The 20,464-nt window shown below is 39.9% G+C and overlaps 1 protein-coding gene across 2 annotated transcripts in view; it reads right to left on the bottom strand.

The window, feature by feature from the left end:
• The window catches only part of kitlga (kit ligand a), a 29,787-nt gene extending 11,785 nt beyond the window's left edge, over nt 1-18,002 (bottom strand). Inside the window, exon 1 of one of the 2 annotated variants that reach the window (XM_026174994.2) lies at nt 17,660-18,002. In XM_026174994.2, coding sequence (XP_026030779.1) covers nt 17,660-17,674 — 15 coding nt within the window. In that variant the 5' untranslated portion in view covers nt 17,675-18,002. Of the gene's footprint in view, nt 1-17,243; nt 17,396-17,659 lie in introns of those variants that run through there. The other variant, XM_026174992.2, reaches the window with a different exon arrangement.
• Between the last annotated feature and the right edge of the window lie 2,462 nt (nt 18,003-20,464).

The raw sequence follows: 20,464 nt of genomic DNA, 5'->3' as shown, positions 1-20,464 counted from the left end.
CTGCCATGCTGGAACAGAGTTGGGTAATGACACAGTACTAGATGTTATTTTTATTTTTCAATGACAAGGGATTTTTGTTGTCATTGTCTTACATGTTTTAATGTTTTTATGGTCTTGTCAGGTCGGGGTAGATCATATGGGTAGCCAGAAAAGAGAGAAAGAGCTACTTTAAAAGTCTTGAAGTTTTACACACACAACCCAAAAAACCCCATCAAGTATCAGCATACTTATATCAGGTCCGACTGTGATTAATTATTTTAAATTTGTGTACTTAAATAGAAGATATCAGATGCCAAACGTTAACCTTTTAAAATTTACATCCTTTGGATAATATCCCTTTTTGTAATATTGCTACTTGCCAAGTGTTAAAGTGATTGGAAACAGAGTGCTGCCATTTAAATGAGATATTTGTTCTTAAAAACATATGTCTCGCAGTAAGAACAATAATGTAAACATAGCTTCTTAAAGTTACTCTCAGGCTCATGAAGAGACAGCTTGCAGTCTTTTGGCTGACCTGCTTCTTATGCAATGGATCCCTAATTCTCCTCTCAGTAAAGATGGGGCCAAAAAGAAGGAGAGCCCAAAAACACATTAGTAACCTTCAATGTGAACTTGCTGTTTGGTGGATAAAATTTTAAGTGTTTCACAAAGGGAACTATGCCACATCTAATCTGGCAACCTTTATAACAAGATTTTGTTCTATTGTTAATGATGATCATACTATTTTGCAACAACTAACTGCGGCACAGACCTGGACCATCTACATTTCCCTGCCAGCCTGGGGGTGAGATCAGTAATTTTCAAATCTTCAAACCCACCAGTGTTCCTCCTGTTGCTATATGTAAGTCACAATAAGCCACAACAGGAAGCCAGTGGAACAATGATCCATCTACATCAGGAAATGCTAAAGGAAAAGACGGAATGTAATTCAATTCCTTGTAGCTTGTATCATCCAACTATTGTCTTTAAATGGAAGTCGGGGTTGAAAAACAAGCAAGTTTGTTGGACACTTAAATTCATGAGTTATGCCTCAATCTTTAACCTCTAACCATATTTGTATAACAAATGAGGGATAATAAAAACAGAGTTCCCTATCTACAACTAAAGTACAATGTTGGGATTTTTCAGCAAAGCAAAACCTGATGTTTATCACACAACATCTCAAACCACTCCAATACTCTTGTTTTTTGTCTTTAACATACTGTCTGTACAGAATGTGTGCACAGTGATGCTCATGAACGAGAAACAAGTGTATCTGTTGTCTCCTTTAGGTTAATGTCCAGTGTCCAGGCTGCCCGTAATTTCTTTAGTATGGATTACATGCAGAAACTTGCTACAGTACCTGAGTGTATGGAGTTACAGGCTTATAGTGAATTCAGCAGGCTAGAATCCTTAAAATTCCTCTTCAAGCCACAATATCCATCTGTTTACATTTCTTACATAGCTTAAGCTTACATAGCTTAATGGACATGCTCACTATATAGAAACATTTTTTTTAAAAGATGATTCAGTGTGTCAAGTGTGCAGTTGTTGCTCATGCTGTAATAAAAAAAAAAAACCTAAAACTTCACACAGACTAGAAAGCATCCCATCAAATTTAAGTCAGTGAAAAGATTATTAAGAAAAATTTGCTAATTATGTTTGGTCATTAAGGACATTCAGAAGACATGTTATCATTTCACTATCAAGCTAGTAAACAGCTAACTGTTGTGCACATGTGGACCTCCTGTGACTGGTTTGCTATTATCAACATTATAATTTCTGAATGTTTGCAAATGTAAATATACTAACAAATAAAACTAAATAATAATAAATAAATAAATACAACAACAAAAAAAAGAAAACAAACAAACAAAACATCAGCAAACACATCAGGTGGGGATGTAGTCACCATTCCAGGATCCTTATGAGACAGATTCATAACCCATGAAATAAATTAGCTAAGCACAACCAATCAACGAATGTTAGACTTGGTGTAACATGTTAAAGAACTCGATTAACCTCTTGGTGCTGGAAAGTTAAGTGTCTTTCTGAAACAAATCTTCATAAGATTTATGGTTAGATTGGGCTGATGAGGGGACTAGGACAACTGCTTCAATTATGATGGTGGTAGAGACCTGACATTTCTGTATAATTAATGCAGATCCTATCACTATCCAAGAGGTTTTTAGTTTTACATCATATTATTCTATGAAAAGGTTTACTTAAAATGGAAATTGAATACTTGAAATAGAATATGATGATGGCCTTTTGAGAGTGACCAGAAAATACAGAATTTAAGTATTAAAACAAAACATAATTTAACGTTTTCTTTTGTTGCCTGAGTCAATAAAATCAGATTATGTAATTGGTTAAAAGGAAAAAAGAAAAAAAAGAAGAAAAAAATCAAATGGTAGGACTCCTAGATCTGGATTACTACCAAAGTATAATTAATTGTTTCTTTGCTCCAAGGCTGAGCTGTCTTCCTGGATTAGGAAAACCATTCATGTGTTACTTCTGTGCTGACAGAAGAAAAAAAGAACCCAAATTGTAGTTTACAATTCCCATTCATATTTATAGTACAACTCTCTATCATTTTGATTTTTATTCAGCAGAGGTTTAAGAGCAGACCTACCATTAAACATTTCAAACAAAAAATAACAACGGACGCAAACCTGCTTAAATTTCTGCTGTTGGATCAAAACAGCTGTTGACTTACTTTTGTGTGTTGGCAACACAGGAAGGAGGTACAGACTTACGCAAGGACACAATGTTAAAAAAAAACACTGTTGAAGAAATGCTGTGCAACAAGAACAACACTGAGATTTAGCTTCACTTTTCAACAATTTTCACTGTTAAAACCTTGTTTTGTAAAACAATTTATTTCACCAAGTAGCAACTGTGTGGGACAACATTGCAACAACTATTGCTACTATGTGGCTACTTTGAAGAAAATAATATAAAGATACTGGGAATTTGTAAAGCTGTGTGTAGAAATCAGTTGGTGCACGATACTGCTGCAATAAGTTCTATTTTACTTGAAGACGGTACGGTCATGGAAATCTAAGTCCTCTAAATGTACAATTTGCAAAGAGAGTGACTGTAATTTATGCACTCTGACCAAAAGTTATTTTTACAGTGCACGATAGTGGAACCATTCCTAAGACTATCAGTGTAATCTGACATCCATGTAAAATGTAATAGTATCATATTGTCACGTAGTCCATAGCATATACACCATATTTTTACACAACTGTATCTTATCGTGAGCGGTCTAATTTCAACAATAAAAATATATGGGAACTATCTTGTTAAAATAATACACACCGAAAAAACAAACAGATCTTGTTTCTAAAAGTTCCAGAAAGGCTCCGGAATTCCCAACACAGCTCAGGCCAAACATATCAATAAACAACAAGGCTTCAGTACCGACAGCACTTTGACTTACTTGAACTCGGTCATCTGAACATTTCCCTGATGCTTTCTGATTGACTTTCAGACAGAAGACACAGCTGCACTAACAGGAGATGAAAGTATCTCCCATGCACAAAATTGCATTTTTCTGTCGGACACTTTACAACCACTTTTTGTTTTAACAGTATCAGAAGTAGTAGTAGTAATAGTAGTATTATCAGAACCAAAATCATTGAATATTAATTCACAAGCCTCCAAAATAAAGCCCTGTTCTCCATCATCAGGTGCATCACAGTTCTTGAGGCCTGCTGAAAGCCTGTTTTCTGTTTTCATTATAATGATGCAGATAATGATTATCCCGTCTGATTTTCCATCACCACTTTGAACCCGATGCCTAATTAGCTGAACAGGCTCTCCAGACTGCTGGGCTCGTGGCCCTGTTATCCACGTAATCTCATAAAAGCAGAGCACAGTACCTTGCATGACATTAGTCTACCATGGCAACATGCAGCCTGTTGTGTCAGATAGATGGACATTTCTCATAATCTTTTGCCTACATCACTGTTTTGAATTTTGCCATTAGTCATTAGTTCCCATGTTTTGAAATGAGGATTAAAACAGACCAGATGATGAAAGATGGGGAGGGAAAACACCAGGCTGCTGTTTCTGTCTAGATGTTCTCGAGTTGATTCAGGTTCAAGTTACCCGAGGGTTTCCAATGAATACCCTGGAATTTTTTTAAAACCTTTAAATGTGTTTTGTGTTTTTTTCTTTTCTTTTTGTCAAAGAATATGTTAATTACTACCAGCTCGTTCTCTTCCTGATTCAACTCATCAGGAAGTAGTGTAGTCAAATTTTTATTCTGGAGCTCTGTTTTTTTTTTTTTTTTACCTCAAAAAACAGATAAGACTTTAGAGACTGATTGAGAAATTCTAACTGCTGTACAAATGGAAATAATAATTTTATAAATTTACCTTAAGGTATAAACCGTAAAAACCATTTCCTCAACTATGTCTGACACATTTACAAGCGACATTTGTCTTGAGATGATAACTGTCAGACATCTGGGTTTCGGGGAATATTTTGCTTCCTGTTCAACTTGACAGCCCAAAGTACTCTACAATTTTGTCTCAGTACCCATTCAGATAAACTCTTTTCCTATAATTACATATCAGCTACACTGTTGAAATGAGAAGCAGAACGATTTAAAGATTAAATTTAAAAAGAAAAAGAGAAAAAGAAAAATATATCAAAGATTATAGCAAGTGCACAATCCGCTAAAAAAAGTATAGCTATTTTGTCACAAAATGAAACTGTATCCTATACACGAAGAGACATAACTTGTTGAGTAAACAGTGAATTTCATTGAGGTTGATTTAATGTGGATCTATAACAAACCTAATTTGTTATATGGGGCTATTAACCCAGTTGGCTTGAACCGACTGGTGTAGCCCTACAAATAAACAGCTAACAGCTAACAGTTAAATACTTTGAATGGCTTAGAAGATAAAAATTACTTGATCTGTTAACTAGGTCTGATGGCTTACTTTTTAATTAAAAACGTACAATAACGTCACACAGAAAGGTGGTCTCCAGAGGCCAATTTATTACCAGCAGCTGAGATCAATTAAACTACTATGGCCACAAGTAGTGATAGCTAATGACAGATTTTCAGAGAAATCGCTCATTTAATAAATGATGAAAACAATTCGTTTTGTTGTGTGTGTGCCATTAAGCATATGTTGTTGAGAAAAACAGGAAACAAACAAACCTATTCAAATGTCTAATGAGATCAGACCTTGCCAACATTTAGGTAGAAATTAGACAACCCCTGCTGCGTAAAACAATAGGTTTCAGAGATGAGAGAGCACCAAATGTTTCAGTCCTTTTAACCAAATAGCATCAACGTATGATTGATCTGGAGCAGATTAAAGGCTTTAATGATGAAAACACAAATAATGATCTTGCTAGGAAATTAAAGGGTAATACAGAGAAGAAGCCAATCTGCAGGTGTCTTTTGGAGACAGTGAAGTGTCTGCTGTTAATGTCATCTTTAGGGCAAAAGTCAATCCAGACTTATTGCTGTATGACACGACAGAGCAGTGGTCAAATCAGACTACTGTCGCTAAGACTTGTCCAAACATATGAGCATGTGCATGAAGAATTAAGGCTCCCATTATGGTAACTTACTGAGCACACAATTTATTTATTGTTTATTTATTTTACAGTCAAAGCTATAATTTTAAATGTCAAAACAAGCTTGTTATTTGACCAAATAGGACATCCCTTGAATGCTACATCCTTAATAGAGGAGATGTTGAACTAAACAATGCATACTTTTAATTGCAATTATAGTGCACCGTTTGTGTACAGCAGGAAATCGCATCTTGCTACTGTGAAAAAAATTTCAAAAAGGGAGGAAAAGGATAAAATGGTGCTGTGTACTCTACAATGTTTTTGTTGGAAAGGAAAAGAGTGGGAAAAAATGTGTTTTATGATACTCTTACAATCCCATTATATAGCCGCTTATCAACAAATAAGGGGTTAGACAGATCTGGTTAATATGCACTTACTGAAGAAGGGGAATTTTTCCTGGCCAACAAGGAATCTTGAGTTGTGCAACTGTGCATTTTTTCAGATCATCTTACAGATGTAGGTGATATATTTTACACCTTCTCACCAAAAGCTTGACTAAATTTGTACAACATTTTCCTCATAACAAAAACAATCATAATATTTTGAACTTGTGATTCATTCTCGAATATGTGAATTGGTGGTCCATAGTTGTCAGTTTTATGGTAACCGGTTTATAGTAGATCAGTTTATCAGATTCATATACTTTCAGATACTTTCAGACAAGTAGATCAACAGCTTCGTTGAAGGGCGCCCTGTACTTGATGCTGTTAAAAAGCAGTCTAACAGGAACAAGGAAGTATAATTTGATTACAGTGTGAAGCAGAGAATTCAACCCTGACTGAGATAGAGGTACAGACATATTTTCCAGTGACTAAAAGATAACAAATGCTCTCTCCTCAGACATCAAAAATCATTTTCTGTTGCATACTGAACTGCACAGACAGAAATGTTCAGCTGACAGTATGAATTACAGACAGTATACAATTCTTCAATTAAAAGAAATAGATTTTTAACAAAAGATTTAGGTTTCCAATTGTAGTTTACTCTTACTTTATTGTTTGGGAAAGTGGGAAAGTATGTTGCCTCCTTTTGTTTTTTAAAAAAAATTCCAGTGTAGTTTAGCTTTTGGTTTTGTTGCTAACCACTGAACACAACGTGCCAAAAAATGATCTCCTTGTGGCTGGGCGTCTGCATTGGGCTGCTCATGCATCTTTCAGTGTTAACGCACTGGCAATCTAGTGGCAAATATCACAAATGCAAATGAGCTGGAGGCAAGGGTCTGTGTTGTACGAACATAGAATTTCCCGATAGTAGAGAAATTGCAGAAATAAATTTCGGCAAAAACTTGAAAAATTATAAACTTTCTTGGAGATTGCACAACTGTATCTCATTTTGCTAAACAAGAGGTGAAACCAGATATTTTTATTTACATGCTTAATGACCAGAAATGCAACTTTAAAGTTAAGATTAAAGTTAAAAATTGGACTTCAAAACAGAATATTTGCCATATCGATATCTTGTTGCTACTGTTTTCCTTGGGGGCTGCTGAACCTGGTCCAGACTGAATGTATTGGTAAATCGCAACCCGTTGAGGGTGTATTAAGTTTGGTTAAATTCATTTTATATAACCAAAATCACTACAACAGTTGCCTCAAGGCGCCTTATATTGTAAGGAAAAGATCCTACAATAATACAAGAAAGAACAAACAATCAGATTGCCCTCTATGAGCAAGCACTTGGTGACAGTGAGAAGGAAAAACTCCCTTTTAACAGGAAAAACAGGCAGAATTAGGCTAAGGGAGGAGAATCCATCTCCCATGGGATGAGGAGAGAAGGATAAGGATAGGATAGGAAGGATAGGACAAATTAATTCATTAAAGATTTAAGCTACCACTTAATGGATATCAGCATTTTTATACTTTATGTTAGATTACATTCAACAGAGTTGAAGTTGCAGATCTTTAGGGCAGGATCAGTAACAGTTGGTTTTTGACTTCAAAAGATTTCTTTATTCTTCAACTTACAGTATTTTATGGGAGAAGTATAAATGTTAGGTGTCACTGTATATTTTCAAGGTTGTTAATTTTAGTCCTTAGAATAAAGAAACTGAGCTTTGGTAAGTGGGAATTTTACAAATAGTTTGGGGTTTAAAAGGGTTCTGGATGTAATATTAAATTCATAAAACTAGTCACATTAAAGCTGACAGCAATTGAAAGTGACATTCCCTGAACCACAATTTAAGTTCACCACAGAACATGTCAGCCTTAAAGTAAAATGGATATGACAAAACCCACACACATTTCATTCATGTTTCTTAAACAGCCCAGATGACTAACACTGACTTTAAATTCTATGACAGTTGTCCTAACTGATCATGTGGAAACTTCAACTTGCAAGCTAATGGATTGGAAACACGAGGGAGGAAAAAAGCAGCATCATCTTAATACCCCCTAGCAACTGTTCTGAATCAGATGTATACCACAGATGCTCAGTGATGGGATAATTTGCGCTCGTAAAAATATCTGAAGGGCCTGTATTCATAAGGGACACTGAATTATAAGAGTTCAAGGCAAGATGCCATTCTCAAATGAAGAAAGAAGGTCCTTAAAAGAGAATGGACACACATGTGCAACCACAGTATGAATAGTGTGTTAATTATATGAGATATTTCTTCAGAGAAAAGATGAACTAATCCACAAAACAGATGATGTGTTTTCACTTATTCTGCGAAAGCTTTTTCCAAAAAAACAACAACAAAAAACAAACAAAACAGAAAAAAACAACCCAGAAACCATATTAACTAAAATCCTGCTTTGACGCAGCAACAACTAAATCCACACACAAACTCTAGTTTAAAGGCAACAGATTATAAGCTTCACAATTGTGAGGTGTTGTGACCTGACAGCAGGAGTTCACTACTTTCAAAAGAAATTGCACAAGAGTTAAATCCAAAGCTCATGGAGGTACTTAAAATGATGTTATAGATACTCTTTGAGAAACCTTAATCCCTAAATGTAAACCTTTAAAGCGCCAGCTCAACCAGATTTTGACTTTGCCTGACTGTAGACTGTAACAAGCAGATTAAAGAAGGTGAAGAAAGGAGAGGTTCCTTTATTAAGAAGCACTGTGGGTCCATAGCTGATTCACACTGTGCACGTATGTCTCTTGGCTAAAGAAGAAACCACTCTGAAACACTTTGCCCTGTGGGAACAGGCATACATTTCAACAGAATTACAGAGTCTGTGGTGGTGAGAGCAGAAGCTTCCATCATTTATTAATATTTCAAAAGAAATCGATTGCTGTTTTAAAACTTTGTGGAATACTTTCAAATTTCAATTGCAATTTCTCTGCTCCAAACACTCCAAAACCAAATCTTTGACATATTTAATGACATAAAGCACAGCAAAAACCATAAAATCCACTTTGGGAAGCTGCAACTGTTTACCTTTTGTCTTGCTCTTTATTGGTCGTGTTTAGAAATTAGTCATGCAGTCATTAAAATAAGAAAATGAGATGCAGAAATGTCTCTCCAAGCAGTTGTTTAAACTCAACTTCTCGTTGAGAAATAAAGTTCTGAGACTAATAAATCCTGCAAGGCCACACACAGTGCATCAAGTCTACACTTACCAGTCCAGTACATTATACTAAACAGCAAATAAGGGATCATTTGAGACAGATTTTTGGACTTTTAAAGAGGGAAAATGAAAAAGGGCTGCTACTAATTGCTGCAACTAATTGCTTCTGACAAATAGATCCCTATGGTTTCTGCTCAAAATATTTTGCCAATCTACAGAACAGACCCATCTGCTTTGCTCTGGTCATGTACCCTCTTCCTTGTGACGGTAATTTCCCCAATAATGTTTGCATTCACATGACATCAAGTCACGGCGCCTTTTGTATAGAGACCAAACCCAGGTTTGATAAATCGTTGAACTGATCCAACCAGTCATTTCAGGCTTGCACATCAGTTAGAAAAAGCCTGCAGGAATTCCTAACTGACAGACCTCAGCATGAAGTGGTTAATGGATCAGAGTTCTATAAACATTGATTTTAAACTCTCAGGAATTGCTTCAATCATGTTTTCTTTCTCCTTGCTGGCTGTATGAGCACCTTGTGAAAGGTCTTCTACACTCTTGCATAAAGACAAACATACTTAAGGTCATCTGACACATAAAAGATGGAGTGGAGTGGAGTGGATCCAAGATGGCGCCGCGTATGGATGCCCTGGTGCTTCAGTGCGTTACTTTTGTCTTGTTTTTGTGCATTTCTTCTGTGTCTGGGCACTCCTCTGGATATTCTTACACCAGAGAAGAGCTCCTTAACTGCAGGACTACAATGCCTGTGGATTTATTTCCAATATTTGTCGCATCTGCGGCAGATTTACTGCTGACTCTGATCAGGAAAGTGAGACGTCGAAAGAGAGGTAAGCGAGCCGGCGTACTCGTGCGTTTGAGGAAACGCGGACTGAGAACGGCCCTTCCTGGGATCTTCCTTTCTAATGTACGCTCACTCTGGAATAAGATAGACGAACTGGCCCTGATGAGAAGCATGAACAGAGACTTTGCCTCCTCCTGTGTCTTATGTTTTACGGAGTCGTGGCTCAGTGAGGACATCCCGGACTGCGCGCTCAAGCTGGAGGGCTTTCATCTGCTGCGCGCGGACCGGCAGGCCGCTCTCTCCGGTAAAACCAAAGGTGGAGGTGTCTGCTTCTACATCAATAGTGGCTGGTGCACAGATGTAACAGTGATTGCTCAGCACTGCTCTCCCTCTCTGGAATATCTTTTTATTCACTGCAAACCGTTTTATTCTCCGCGGGAGTTTGCTTCATTCATCCTGGCCGCTGTTTACATACCGCCAGACGCGGATGCGCGAGCAGCTCAGTGCGCACTCGCAGAGCAGATTCTCCACACGGAGCGGACATACCCGGACTCTCTCATCATTGCTCTTGGGGACTTTAACAAAGCCAATCTGAGCCATGAGCTTCCGAAATACAAGCAGTATATTAAATGCCCGACCAGAGAGGAGAGGACATTGGACCACTGCTACAGCACGATCAGCGGGGCCTATCGCGCGGTGCCGCGCGCTTCACTCGGACTTTCTGATCACGTCATGATCCACCTAATCCCCGCGTACAGGCAGAGGCTGAAGCTCTCCAAACCTGTCGTGAGGACCAAAAAACTGTGGAGCAACGAGGCTGTGGAGGAGCTTCGCACGTGTTTGGAGACCACAGACTGGGACACATTGAAGGCTGCTTCTAACAGCTTGGACGAGTTTACGGACACTGTCACCTCCTATATCCACTTCTGTGAGGACAGCATTGTGCCATCACGCACCAGGGTGAGTTATAACAATGACAAACCCTGGTTTACCCCTAAACTCAAAAAGCTGTGGCTGGAAAAGAGTAAGGCGTTCAGAAGCGGAGACAGGGACTGCTACAGAGAGGCCAAGTACAAGTTCACTAAGGAAGTGGACATTGCTAAACATCAGCACTCTGAGAAGATGCAGCAGCAGATCTCAGAGAATGACTCGGCCTCTGTGTGGAAAGGTTTTAGGAATATCACAAACTACAAGCCTAAAACCCCCCACTCCACTGATGACTTGCTCTTGGCCAACACCCTCAACGACTTTTACTGTCGTTTTGACGAGCCATCAGGCAGCCTTCACACCTCCAACGACCCCAACAATAGAGGCACTTTGGACACTCATTCCCCCACCTCTCCCCCCTCCATAGAGCCATCACCACCTTCAAACTGTTCACCTACAACACCCCCCTCCTCACCCCACACAAAAGAGGATTTCACACCACCTCCTCCGACCACAACTCTTCATATTCATGAAGCAGATGTGAGGAAGCAGTTTAAGAGTCTGAATGCTCGAAAAGCTCCCAGCCCAGACGGCGTGTCTCCTGCCACCCTCAGACACTGTGCAAACGAGCTGGCCCCAGTGTTTTCTGGCATCTTCAACTCCTCACTGCAGGCATGTCATGTGCCTGCCTGCTTCAAGTCCTCTACCATAATCCCTGTCCCCAAGAAACCTAGGATCACTGGACTAAATGACTACAGACCCGTGGCTCTGACATCTGTGGCCATGAAGTCATTTGAGCGCCTAGTTCTCTCCCATCTCAAGACCCTCACGGCCCCCCTCCTGGACCCCCTGCAGTTTGCATATAGAGCCAACAGGTCTGTAGATGACGCCATCAACATGGCCCTACACTTCATCCTGCAGCATCTGGACTCCCCAGGAACCTACGCCAGGATCCTGTTTGTGGACTTCAGCTCTGCCTTCAACACCATCCTTCCAGACCATCTCCGAGGCAAGCTTTCCCAGATGAATCTGCCTGATCCCATCTGCCGGTGGATCACTGACTTCCTGACGGACAGGAAGCAGCACGTGAGGCTGGGGAAGAATGTCTCGGACTCCCGGACCATCAGCACCGGCTCCCCTCAGGGCTGTGTTCTTTCTCCTCTGCTCTTCTCCCTGTACACCAACTGCTGCACCTCCACCCACCAGTCTGTCAAGCTAATCAAGTTCGCAGATGACACCACCGTCATTGGGCTCATCTCTGACGGGGATGAGTCTGCCTACAGGAGGGAGGTTGAACATCTGGTGTCCTGGTGCAGCCACAACAACCTGGTGCTGAATGCCCAGAAGACAGTGGAGATTATTGTGGACTTCAGGAAGCACACAGCCCCACTCCCCCCCCATCATCCTGACTGACACCCCCATCACCTCTGTGGACTCATTCCGCTTCCTGGGTACCACCATCACCCAGGACCTGAAGTGGGAGCCCACCATCACCTCCGTCATCAAGAAAGCCCAGCAGAGGATGTACTTCCTGAGGCAGCTGAAGAAATTCAACCTGCCAACACGGACGATGATGCAATTCTACACTGCAATCATCGAGTCCATCCTCACCTCCTCCATCACCGTGTGGTACGCTGGAGCCACTATCAGGGACAAACAGAGACTGCAGCGTGTTGTGCGCTCTGCTGAGAAGGTGATTGGCTGCAGACTCCCATCTCTGCAGGACCTGTACACCTCCAGGACACTGCGGCGTGCAGCCCGGATCTCAGCTGACCCTTCTCACCCTGGACACAGTCTGTTTGACCTGCTCCCCTCAGGCAGGAGGCTCCGGTCCATTCGCACCAGAACCTCTCGCCACAAGAACAGTTTCTTCCCCTCTGCTGTTGGACACATGAACAATAACCACATGACTGTCCCCGCCACCAACACATGACCCTACGCTGTGTCACTGCATCATTTCATGTCTGGCACTGATCACCACCTGCACTCATGTATATATCTTTCTACGTAGCACTCTTAATTCTTATTCTCATGTATATATCTCATGTATATCTCATGCACATATCTTTCTTTCTACATAGCACTTTAATTCTTATTGTTTGCACTGAAGCACCGCAGCAAATTCCTAATGTTGTAAACCTCAACATCTGGCAATAAACCCATTCTGATTCTGATTCTGATTCTGATGACTGGAAGAGAGGAGCTCAGCGGTTCTGTATCCCAAACCTCACTGAAGTCAAGAATGATTTTCAAGCAGGTATAGACACAGGCACCTTTCTAGCAAAATATTGCACTCAAAGACATGTGCCCTTCATGGGAGCGTTAGGTTAGACAGGGGATAAAAACAAGGCCTTTGGTGAATCTGGGACAGGACACTGAATGTCTTGTTCCTGCAGAAATAAGACATCAAACGCTCAGACACGAGGCCTGGGCTCTGTGACAGAAGAAAATCCTGTAAATCAATCCAGGTTTGCAGCGTTGCTTTTATGGTGTTGCTTTACAAATCTTTTTCAACAAGGGCAAAGTCACCATTTAAGACCATAATTACACAGAGCTGTAGAGCAAAATATAGCACTTTGCAAACAAAATCACACACACTCACACGCTAATAAAACATAGGTTTGGTAGTCATCTAATAGCTGTAGGTTTAGCTCCTGTACATTCCCTTCAATATTGCTGATGTTCTGAATGGTTTTTATAGGTGGAAAAAATCATTTTGAGAGAACAAGCATTTCTTTTTTGGCTCCAGCAGTTTTTGGTTCTTGAAAAAAGGCTTAAATTCTAGGAAGTACTGAATTCCTCCTGTTTGGACCTGGATGGTGCATATGGGGTGAGCATTTTGCAACTGAACATCAGCTCTGTCTTCTTTAATTTTCACAGTTGCTGAACTGTGCAAGCTTTGTCTGCTAAAACATTGCTTTTGGCTATTTCATCTTCTTCACAAAAGACCTTCAAATTGGTCCTTCAGTTCTATGAATGTCCCCTGATTGAGGTTTCACTTCATTGGGCTATGATGAGATTAAACATGTTTGCAATATCAGTCTTTAACCACTAATACTCTGATATGAAGCAATTTCAGTTATACTCAGAGTCAATTATTCAAGCATTTCCCACAGGGCCTAAAAACAAAATAACAACCAAAGCGAATTCATTTTCATTTTCACCAATAACATGTGATCCTTAAGATAAATAAACCTCTCCAATCCCATGCAACCTCGAGTTAGGTGGCTCAATCATCACAAGTTACTGCAGAGACCAGCGTGCTCATAAACTAGTTAATTCTTGCTGTCAAATAAACCACAGCACACAGAACTTTATTCTAAACTTAAAGGCATTCAGATTGTGTTACAGAAGAGCAGGTGGGAAATGATTGACGATAAATCTAATCAATGTAATGGCGCAACAGTTAAAAAATAAACCTGACAGGACGACTATCTGAAAAACTATGCAAGCATTTAGATACGTTCAGTTAAAATGCCAAACAAAAGTTCAGCAGTGATGAGTGTCATTCACAACAAAGCAAATAATATGTGGATAGATATGCAGTGATGCATGGGCTGTGATTAAAATGTGAGTCATAGGGTCGACTTGATATGCAGCACTGACAAACAGACACTCATCAGTAGCGTGAGCTGCTCATGTGTTAAACAAGACATTAGCTAACATAACTGGCAGCCTACCTGGGAATTTCAGTGATTTAATGCTTTATCTTCATAGGTGGCATAAATTCCCTTGGGCTGCTGATGTTAATGAATGTGAAAGAGCCAGTGGAAACTAGTGTTGACTTTAATATAGTCTGATGCGGTTTCTAAAAAGCCATAAGCATCTCAAAGCACTAAATATGTCATGCAACAGCAGCAACACCTCGTTATGCATTGAATGGATTTCACACAGCCCAGCATGCGGGCTCTAATTTAATGCTTTGTGTTTCCTTTCCTGCTGCTAATATAATCTCATTGTTAACTAATTCATTCAGCTGTGATTACTGGAGAGTGTAATTCTGACACATTAACACCCACTTTGCTACAACGCCTACCTGCAGCATGCCTTCTGGAACATGACACAGTAAATCTAATTATTCAGAGGCCTGTCATTCGATTTTGTGATTTGTCTTCAAGTCAGAACCTTCAAGTTTATATTTCCTGCACATCAAAAAAAACAAAAAAAACAAAGATAGAGATAGAGAAATTTAGTTTACTTGAGGGATTCGATTGCATGCTGGTCCTCAGCAGGCCAGAGGCCACAACAATAAAGTAGAAGGAAACTGAGCCTGGATTATGTGAGCTGTGGGCCTTTGGATTTACAGCCTGTGCTGGACTTGGCTCCAAAAGCCAAACCATGTGTGCGTCTAAATTATCCTGGTGCTGAAATACTCCAGTGCCTCTTCACCTGCCTTGTGTCACTTTATTTGGATTGAAATGTTTAATCTGGGCAAACAACACAGTCAGTATACAGGAGGAGACTGTAAAACATCGCAGGGATCTTTGGAGGAGCAGGGAGCTGACAAGATGACTTGTCGAAATGTTAGCTGTCTGAATATTTGGCTTGAATCTTTCAATCTTTCTGCTGAATTAACAATAAAAAGCTAAATTCCTTAGTGTGTCAGGAAGGGCACAGGAGACCAGATACACAATGTCTCTCTAAACCTCACACAGCTCAAAGCCCCGCGTGGCTAGCATCAGAAAACTAGCGCTCCCTACTGGTGCCAAATGTTCTGTGGTGTGATGCAACAAGCCAGTACTCATGCTTGTTTCCCCACATTTGTGTGCCATAGCTTGTTTTTATGAATGCTCGAGTTTATTCAAAACTCTCTGACAAATGACACCTTTATTAAAGTGCATTTGAAAGTAAATCCAATGGGCATCTTTCTTTGCCTTTAGACAACAATTCTGACGGCAAAAGAGCCAAATGGGACAGGCCAAAAAAAAAAAAAAAAAAAAAGTGCATTTGAAACATATACTAATCTACTGCTACATGCCCTAACATTCGTAAAAATTATGAGAGGAATAAACAAGGAGCTCTCCATCGCCAAGGAATACCAGAAATATTTCAGTTTTTTCAACAGATTTGATACATATAAATAAAATAAATAAAATGTTTATTTTATTTTCTACTTCTGATAACAGAGGAGCACACCTCAAACTGCTGCAATATCAGTGCATGAAGAAAAGATGGAAGGTGTCCAACCACACAGCACAACTTACTGTATAACTTCATTAAAAAAAAAAGAATAAAGGAAACTGCTCAGAATGAGATTAACTGTGGCAGACATGCCCAGCCTTAGTCTGCGAAACTTCAAAGACGTCCCTTATGCATGGACATACACGTACACACCCTGGTATATCCATATTGACATGTTTCATGTCCTTTGATTTATTTATTTTTTAATCTGATTTAGTCATTAATATGGGCTTAAACTGCCAAGCAGAGTGAGGCTGAGATTAGTCAAAAACCTGAAATGCACAGGGTTCAGTTACACAGCCTGGAGATGAGATTTAGTTTAAACCTTCCTATGTTTAGTTTAGCCAACAGGCGCAGCACACAGATACCCAAACTAAATGCTTTCCATTTCATGCAGCAGACTTCCTAACATCAAGATATAGTCATGGTTTCTAACAATGTAAACGGGCTTCAATTTAGATGAAATGTTAAAATTTTGTATAAAGCAGTTGCTTGTGCTCAGATGAGGACCTGCCGGTATAGATTTGGAGGCTCAAATCTTTCATGGCGGGAATAAAAATGACAGATTGGTAAAATGCCAAAATTAAATAGAAATTCACTGATTTGCCAAAAGTAATGGTGATGTTAAACTGTGCATTTAGTCTTCTGCTTGTAGCCTACAGTTTTCAATCAGCCAGGTCATAGGTCAGAGATTACAGTGTCAAGGCTCACAGACGGAGCTCGAAGTGGACCTGCAGCGCACATAAAGCAGGCTGATGAATAACCTGCAGTACATGGAAAAACGGCAGATAAAAGAGCATATCAATTACCAGAAAACAAACAAAGAGCCACTGACATATGCACACATAAAGAAATACAGTGACACGCTGTCCTACACTGCACCTTAATAACCTGGGCTTAATTTACCTACTAGTGATTTGTGTCAGCCTGGCGAGGTGGATAAAATATGGCCTCAACATCAAGCCGTGTAATTCTGCAAGCATCACCATTCTCACTGAGTAAAGTAGTTTTACTCTTTAAACTACAACTCAAACGGAAACACCGTCCATTTACGAAGGTGTGCATGCAGCAATCATAAACTCTAACCTACAGGTTGAAAATTACTTAACCACCATGCGCTTCACGCATAAGTGCAATCATTTTAACAATTAGCGCTGAATAGTTACGCACGGCGCAAACCGTTCTCAGAAGTGAAGGCTGAAGTGACAGGGCGGCGTGGTTAAACTTACTAATCGGGGTGCAGTGAGGACGCTGCTCCTCCAGCGAAATAAGGAAGACGCAAATGTGCCACAGTCATCATACAGTGTGCACAGGTGGAACATTTTTAGCAAACATAACTTTAAGGAGGAAATCAGGTTTGCCATTTGGCAACCAAATCAAGCCACATCACAGCGTCAAAGGAAGGAAGGAAGCGGGACCCAGACGACTTGATCCCGCTGTCACTTATATCCTGTAATTAGTCGGAAACATGTCCCGTCGGTTTATTCAAATACAACGCAAACTTGTTAAAAATAAAAATCGTGCCCGATCTATACGGTTTTCCGGTTACTCGAGAGCAGGAGAAACAAGTCCCGCTGCGTAAGCCGCAGATTAAACTATTTATTCCGCAAAACCAACGAACAGACAAACAAAAACATCTACTTACTTTTGACTTCTTCATATGGAATGACAGGAGCAAATCCAGTGTGTCCGAAAGCCTATTTTATTTTACTTCTACGGGGAGGAAAGGGGTTGTCATCATCCTGTGTGCACATATCCAATGCCCAAGTCAGCAGTATCCAAGTGGAGGAGAAAAGGAAAAGCCCAAAAGGAGAAGATCGGCAAAAAACCGTGATATTTAACTTTTAAAATGTGCAGCCTCTAGGCTAATAATGTGTGGCATATAGCCCAGCTATCTACAACATAGATCCAGACACTGAGCGCTTGCAGCACAGGAGCGGGACAACGCGCAGAGGGAGGGAGTTAAGCCTTTATAATGATACGTAAAAAAACAGTCCAAGAGCCGCCCTCTGACGAGTTACAGTGTGAAGAGGTGCTCTCCAAACCACTACTGCCACTTTAAACATATCTGCTATGAAAACAGTCTCGGCGCTTCTGTAAGGTGTTTTCCTAATAGTGCGTTTCTTGAGTACTAAATGGCAATTATTTTTACGCTTGAAGCCGTGCTTGGCCTGTTCAGTGTTGATAATATAATGGCAATAGTAATTATTATTGGAAAGCTTTAATACGTTTTTTTTCTATGCGGTTTTATTACTTAAGCCTACCTCCTGCTCTCGACTATGTCATATGCTATGCAGACGTCGCATCGTTATATGTAGCAGACACACGTTTAATCAATCAGACTGTTAGACTGTAAAGTGAAAGCATGGGCGTTGTAACAAAAAAAAAATCTCTTTGACATATTAATTCAGTCTTCTCCCTTCTGTGATGAGTGGAGTGACTCAGTTCAAGAATGAGTCAAAGTGTTTGTCATGGGTTCTCTGGAATATTGTCACTGGACTGTGCCAAAAAAAAGTATTTTCTCAAGCAATCAACAGAGTGAGCAATTAGGGCATTGCAGCTTTCACTTGGTTTTAGTATGACATGTTTATGACACTGAGGATGGAATTCTAAATAGTTACTGCTGGTACTTTAAAGCAAAGCTTTGTTAGAGTATGTTTCTTTATCTGCCATGCCTATCAAAATGTCAATAGCCAAATGGCTGTGTAGAGATTTATCAGTGAGTCAAACTGAAAGTCTAGCTTTTGTTACATAGATTTGTCTGATAAGAAACTTATGTGTACAATTGGTTGTGTAATTAGCAAGGGTGGGATCTTTTGCAAAGTTACTTACATTGTTTTAAGTGTGATTTTAGAATGACCCATTGACATTTAATGCTATTTCCTGTTGGTGTCCTCTGTGATTATTTGAGGGTTTTTTCCTGGTGGTCATTCAGGATGGTTTTAGTGCAGTGATATTTTTATCCATGACTTCCTAGCAGTAAACATACAAACAATAACTGTGTGCTGTCCTATTTCAAAAGAGCATTCTTGTCCTGTATTAGGACTGTCTTCTTAAAGCCGACCATTAATTTTCATTTTAGTTTATTTCAAACTGTTATTTTTTCAGTTGTTTTGACAGACTGACAAAAAGCTTCATGAATCTTGGATTTTTCATGCTTTTCTGTCCTCATCTAACAATAAGCAAAATAAGGCTTTTTTCACGGTGGCTACAGCGCAAACTGTCTTGGATGTCTACTTACTCCTTGCCCAAGGCTGGACTGGGACAAAAAAATCGGCCCGGGCATTTTGACTAGAGCCCGGCCCACCGGGATAAAGATTGAAAATGTGACGTCATTCAGGGGTAAAACCGCAAAGGATTCTGGGAACTTGTGGCAAGAGGTACTAGCTAGCGCACGCAGGCTTTCAATTGAACTCAGTTACACAGCGATAAAAAGAAACCATATACTTTTATTCACAGGATAAAACAGTTGTTTTGTATCACTAATTGGTAGACTGGTGAACTAGACTGGTAAACTTACCTTTGTTCGTACGATGGTCTTTCGTTCTACACGGTGCATTTCAAGGTCCTGCACCCATCCGTCGGTAAACTGTACCTGGGCTTGTTGCAGTGACCTGAAGTTACTAAACTTCATGAGTGTATGCACTCACTCCAAGAACCGTATAATTATAAATATGAGCGTGGTGAAAGTTGGGCAGCACGCTGACGTCTTTGGTCCACTCTGTGTGCTCGTAAAGGTCTGACCCTTTCACTCCTTTGATTTTTCCTCGTATCTTTTCTTTGTCTTTTCGTCGAGTCTGTCTTTGTACGGACCGGCATTGTTTTCCTTTTGTTTTGTACATTCCTTTTTTGTGCGCCAAAGAAAAACAAGAAGGTATTGGAACCGGAGAATGAACGTTTTGCGGTGCTGCAAATGCTTGCATTTGATGCGGTACTTGGATTGTTTTGCCACGAGTTCCCGGCATGCAATGCGCGAAAATCACGTGATTGCTTAAAATCATCGGCCCATAAAAACAAAAAAATCGCCAGCGGCCCACCGGGCAAATGCTCAGTATGCCCTATGGCCAGTCGAGCTATGTCCTTGCCAAAAGTATAGTGCCAAAACCAGTTTAAAAAAAACACCAGAGTAATTAAAATTAGACCTACATGGTGACAGACAAGAAAGTACATAAAACAATAAGACACAGGTTGTTTTAAAAGTTGAAATCAGTTGCCTAATTAAAAACAAAAGTATTCTAAAAAAAAGACTGGACACATGTCCACTGTGGTGCCCTCCAGGACATCTCATTTCAGAGAAATTTACTTAAGAAAATATCAGTTAAAAATATGTACTTCTTATTTTAAAATATTTCCCCAGTTGTTTTTTTCTGCAGTGGAAATGCATTGCTTAAAAAAAATCAAATGAAAAGGAAGGGTATTTGGAGAGGTGAGGAAAACTGTGCTCTGGTAA

The sequence above is a fragment of the Astatotilapia calliptera genome, chromosome 7 (genome assembly GCF_964374335.1).
Source record: "Astatotilapia calliptera chromosome 7, fAstCal68.1, whole genome shotgun sequence".
Classification (NCBI taxonomy): domain Eukaryota; kingdom Metazoa; phylum Chordata; class Actinopteri; order Cichliformes; family Cichlidae; genus Astatotilapia; species Astatotilapia calliptera.
Note: the sequence above shows the minus strand (reverse complement) of the source record. Positions and strands in the feature narration are given on the sequence as shown.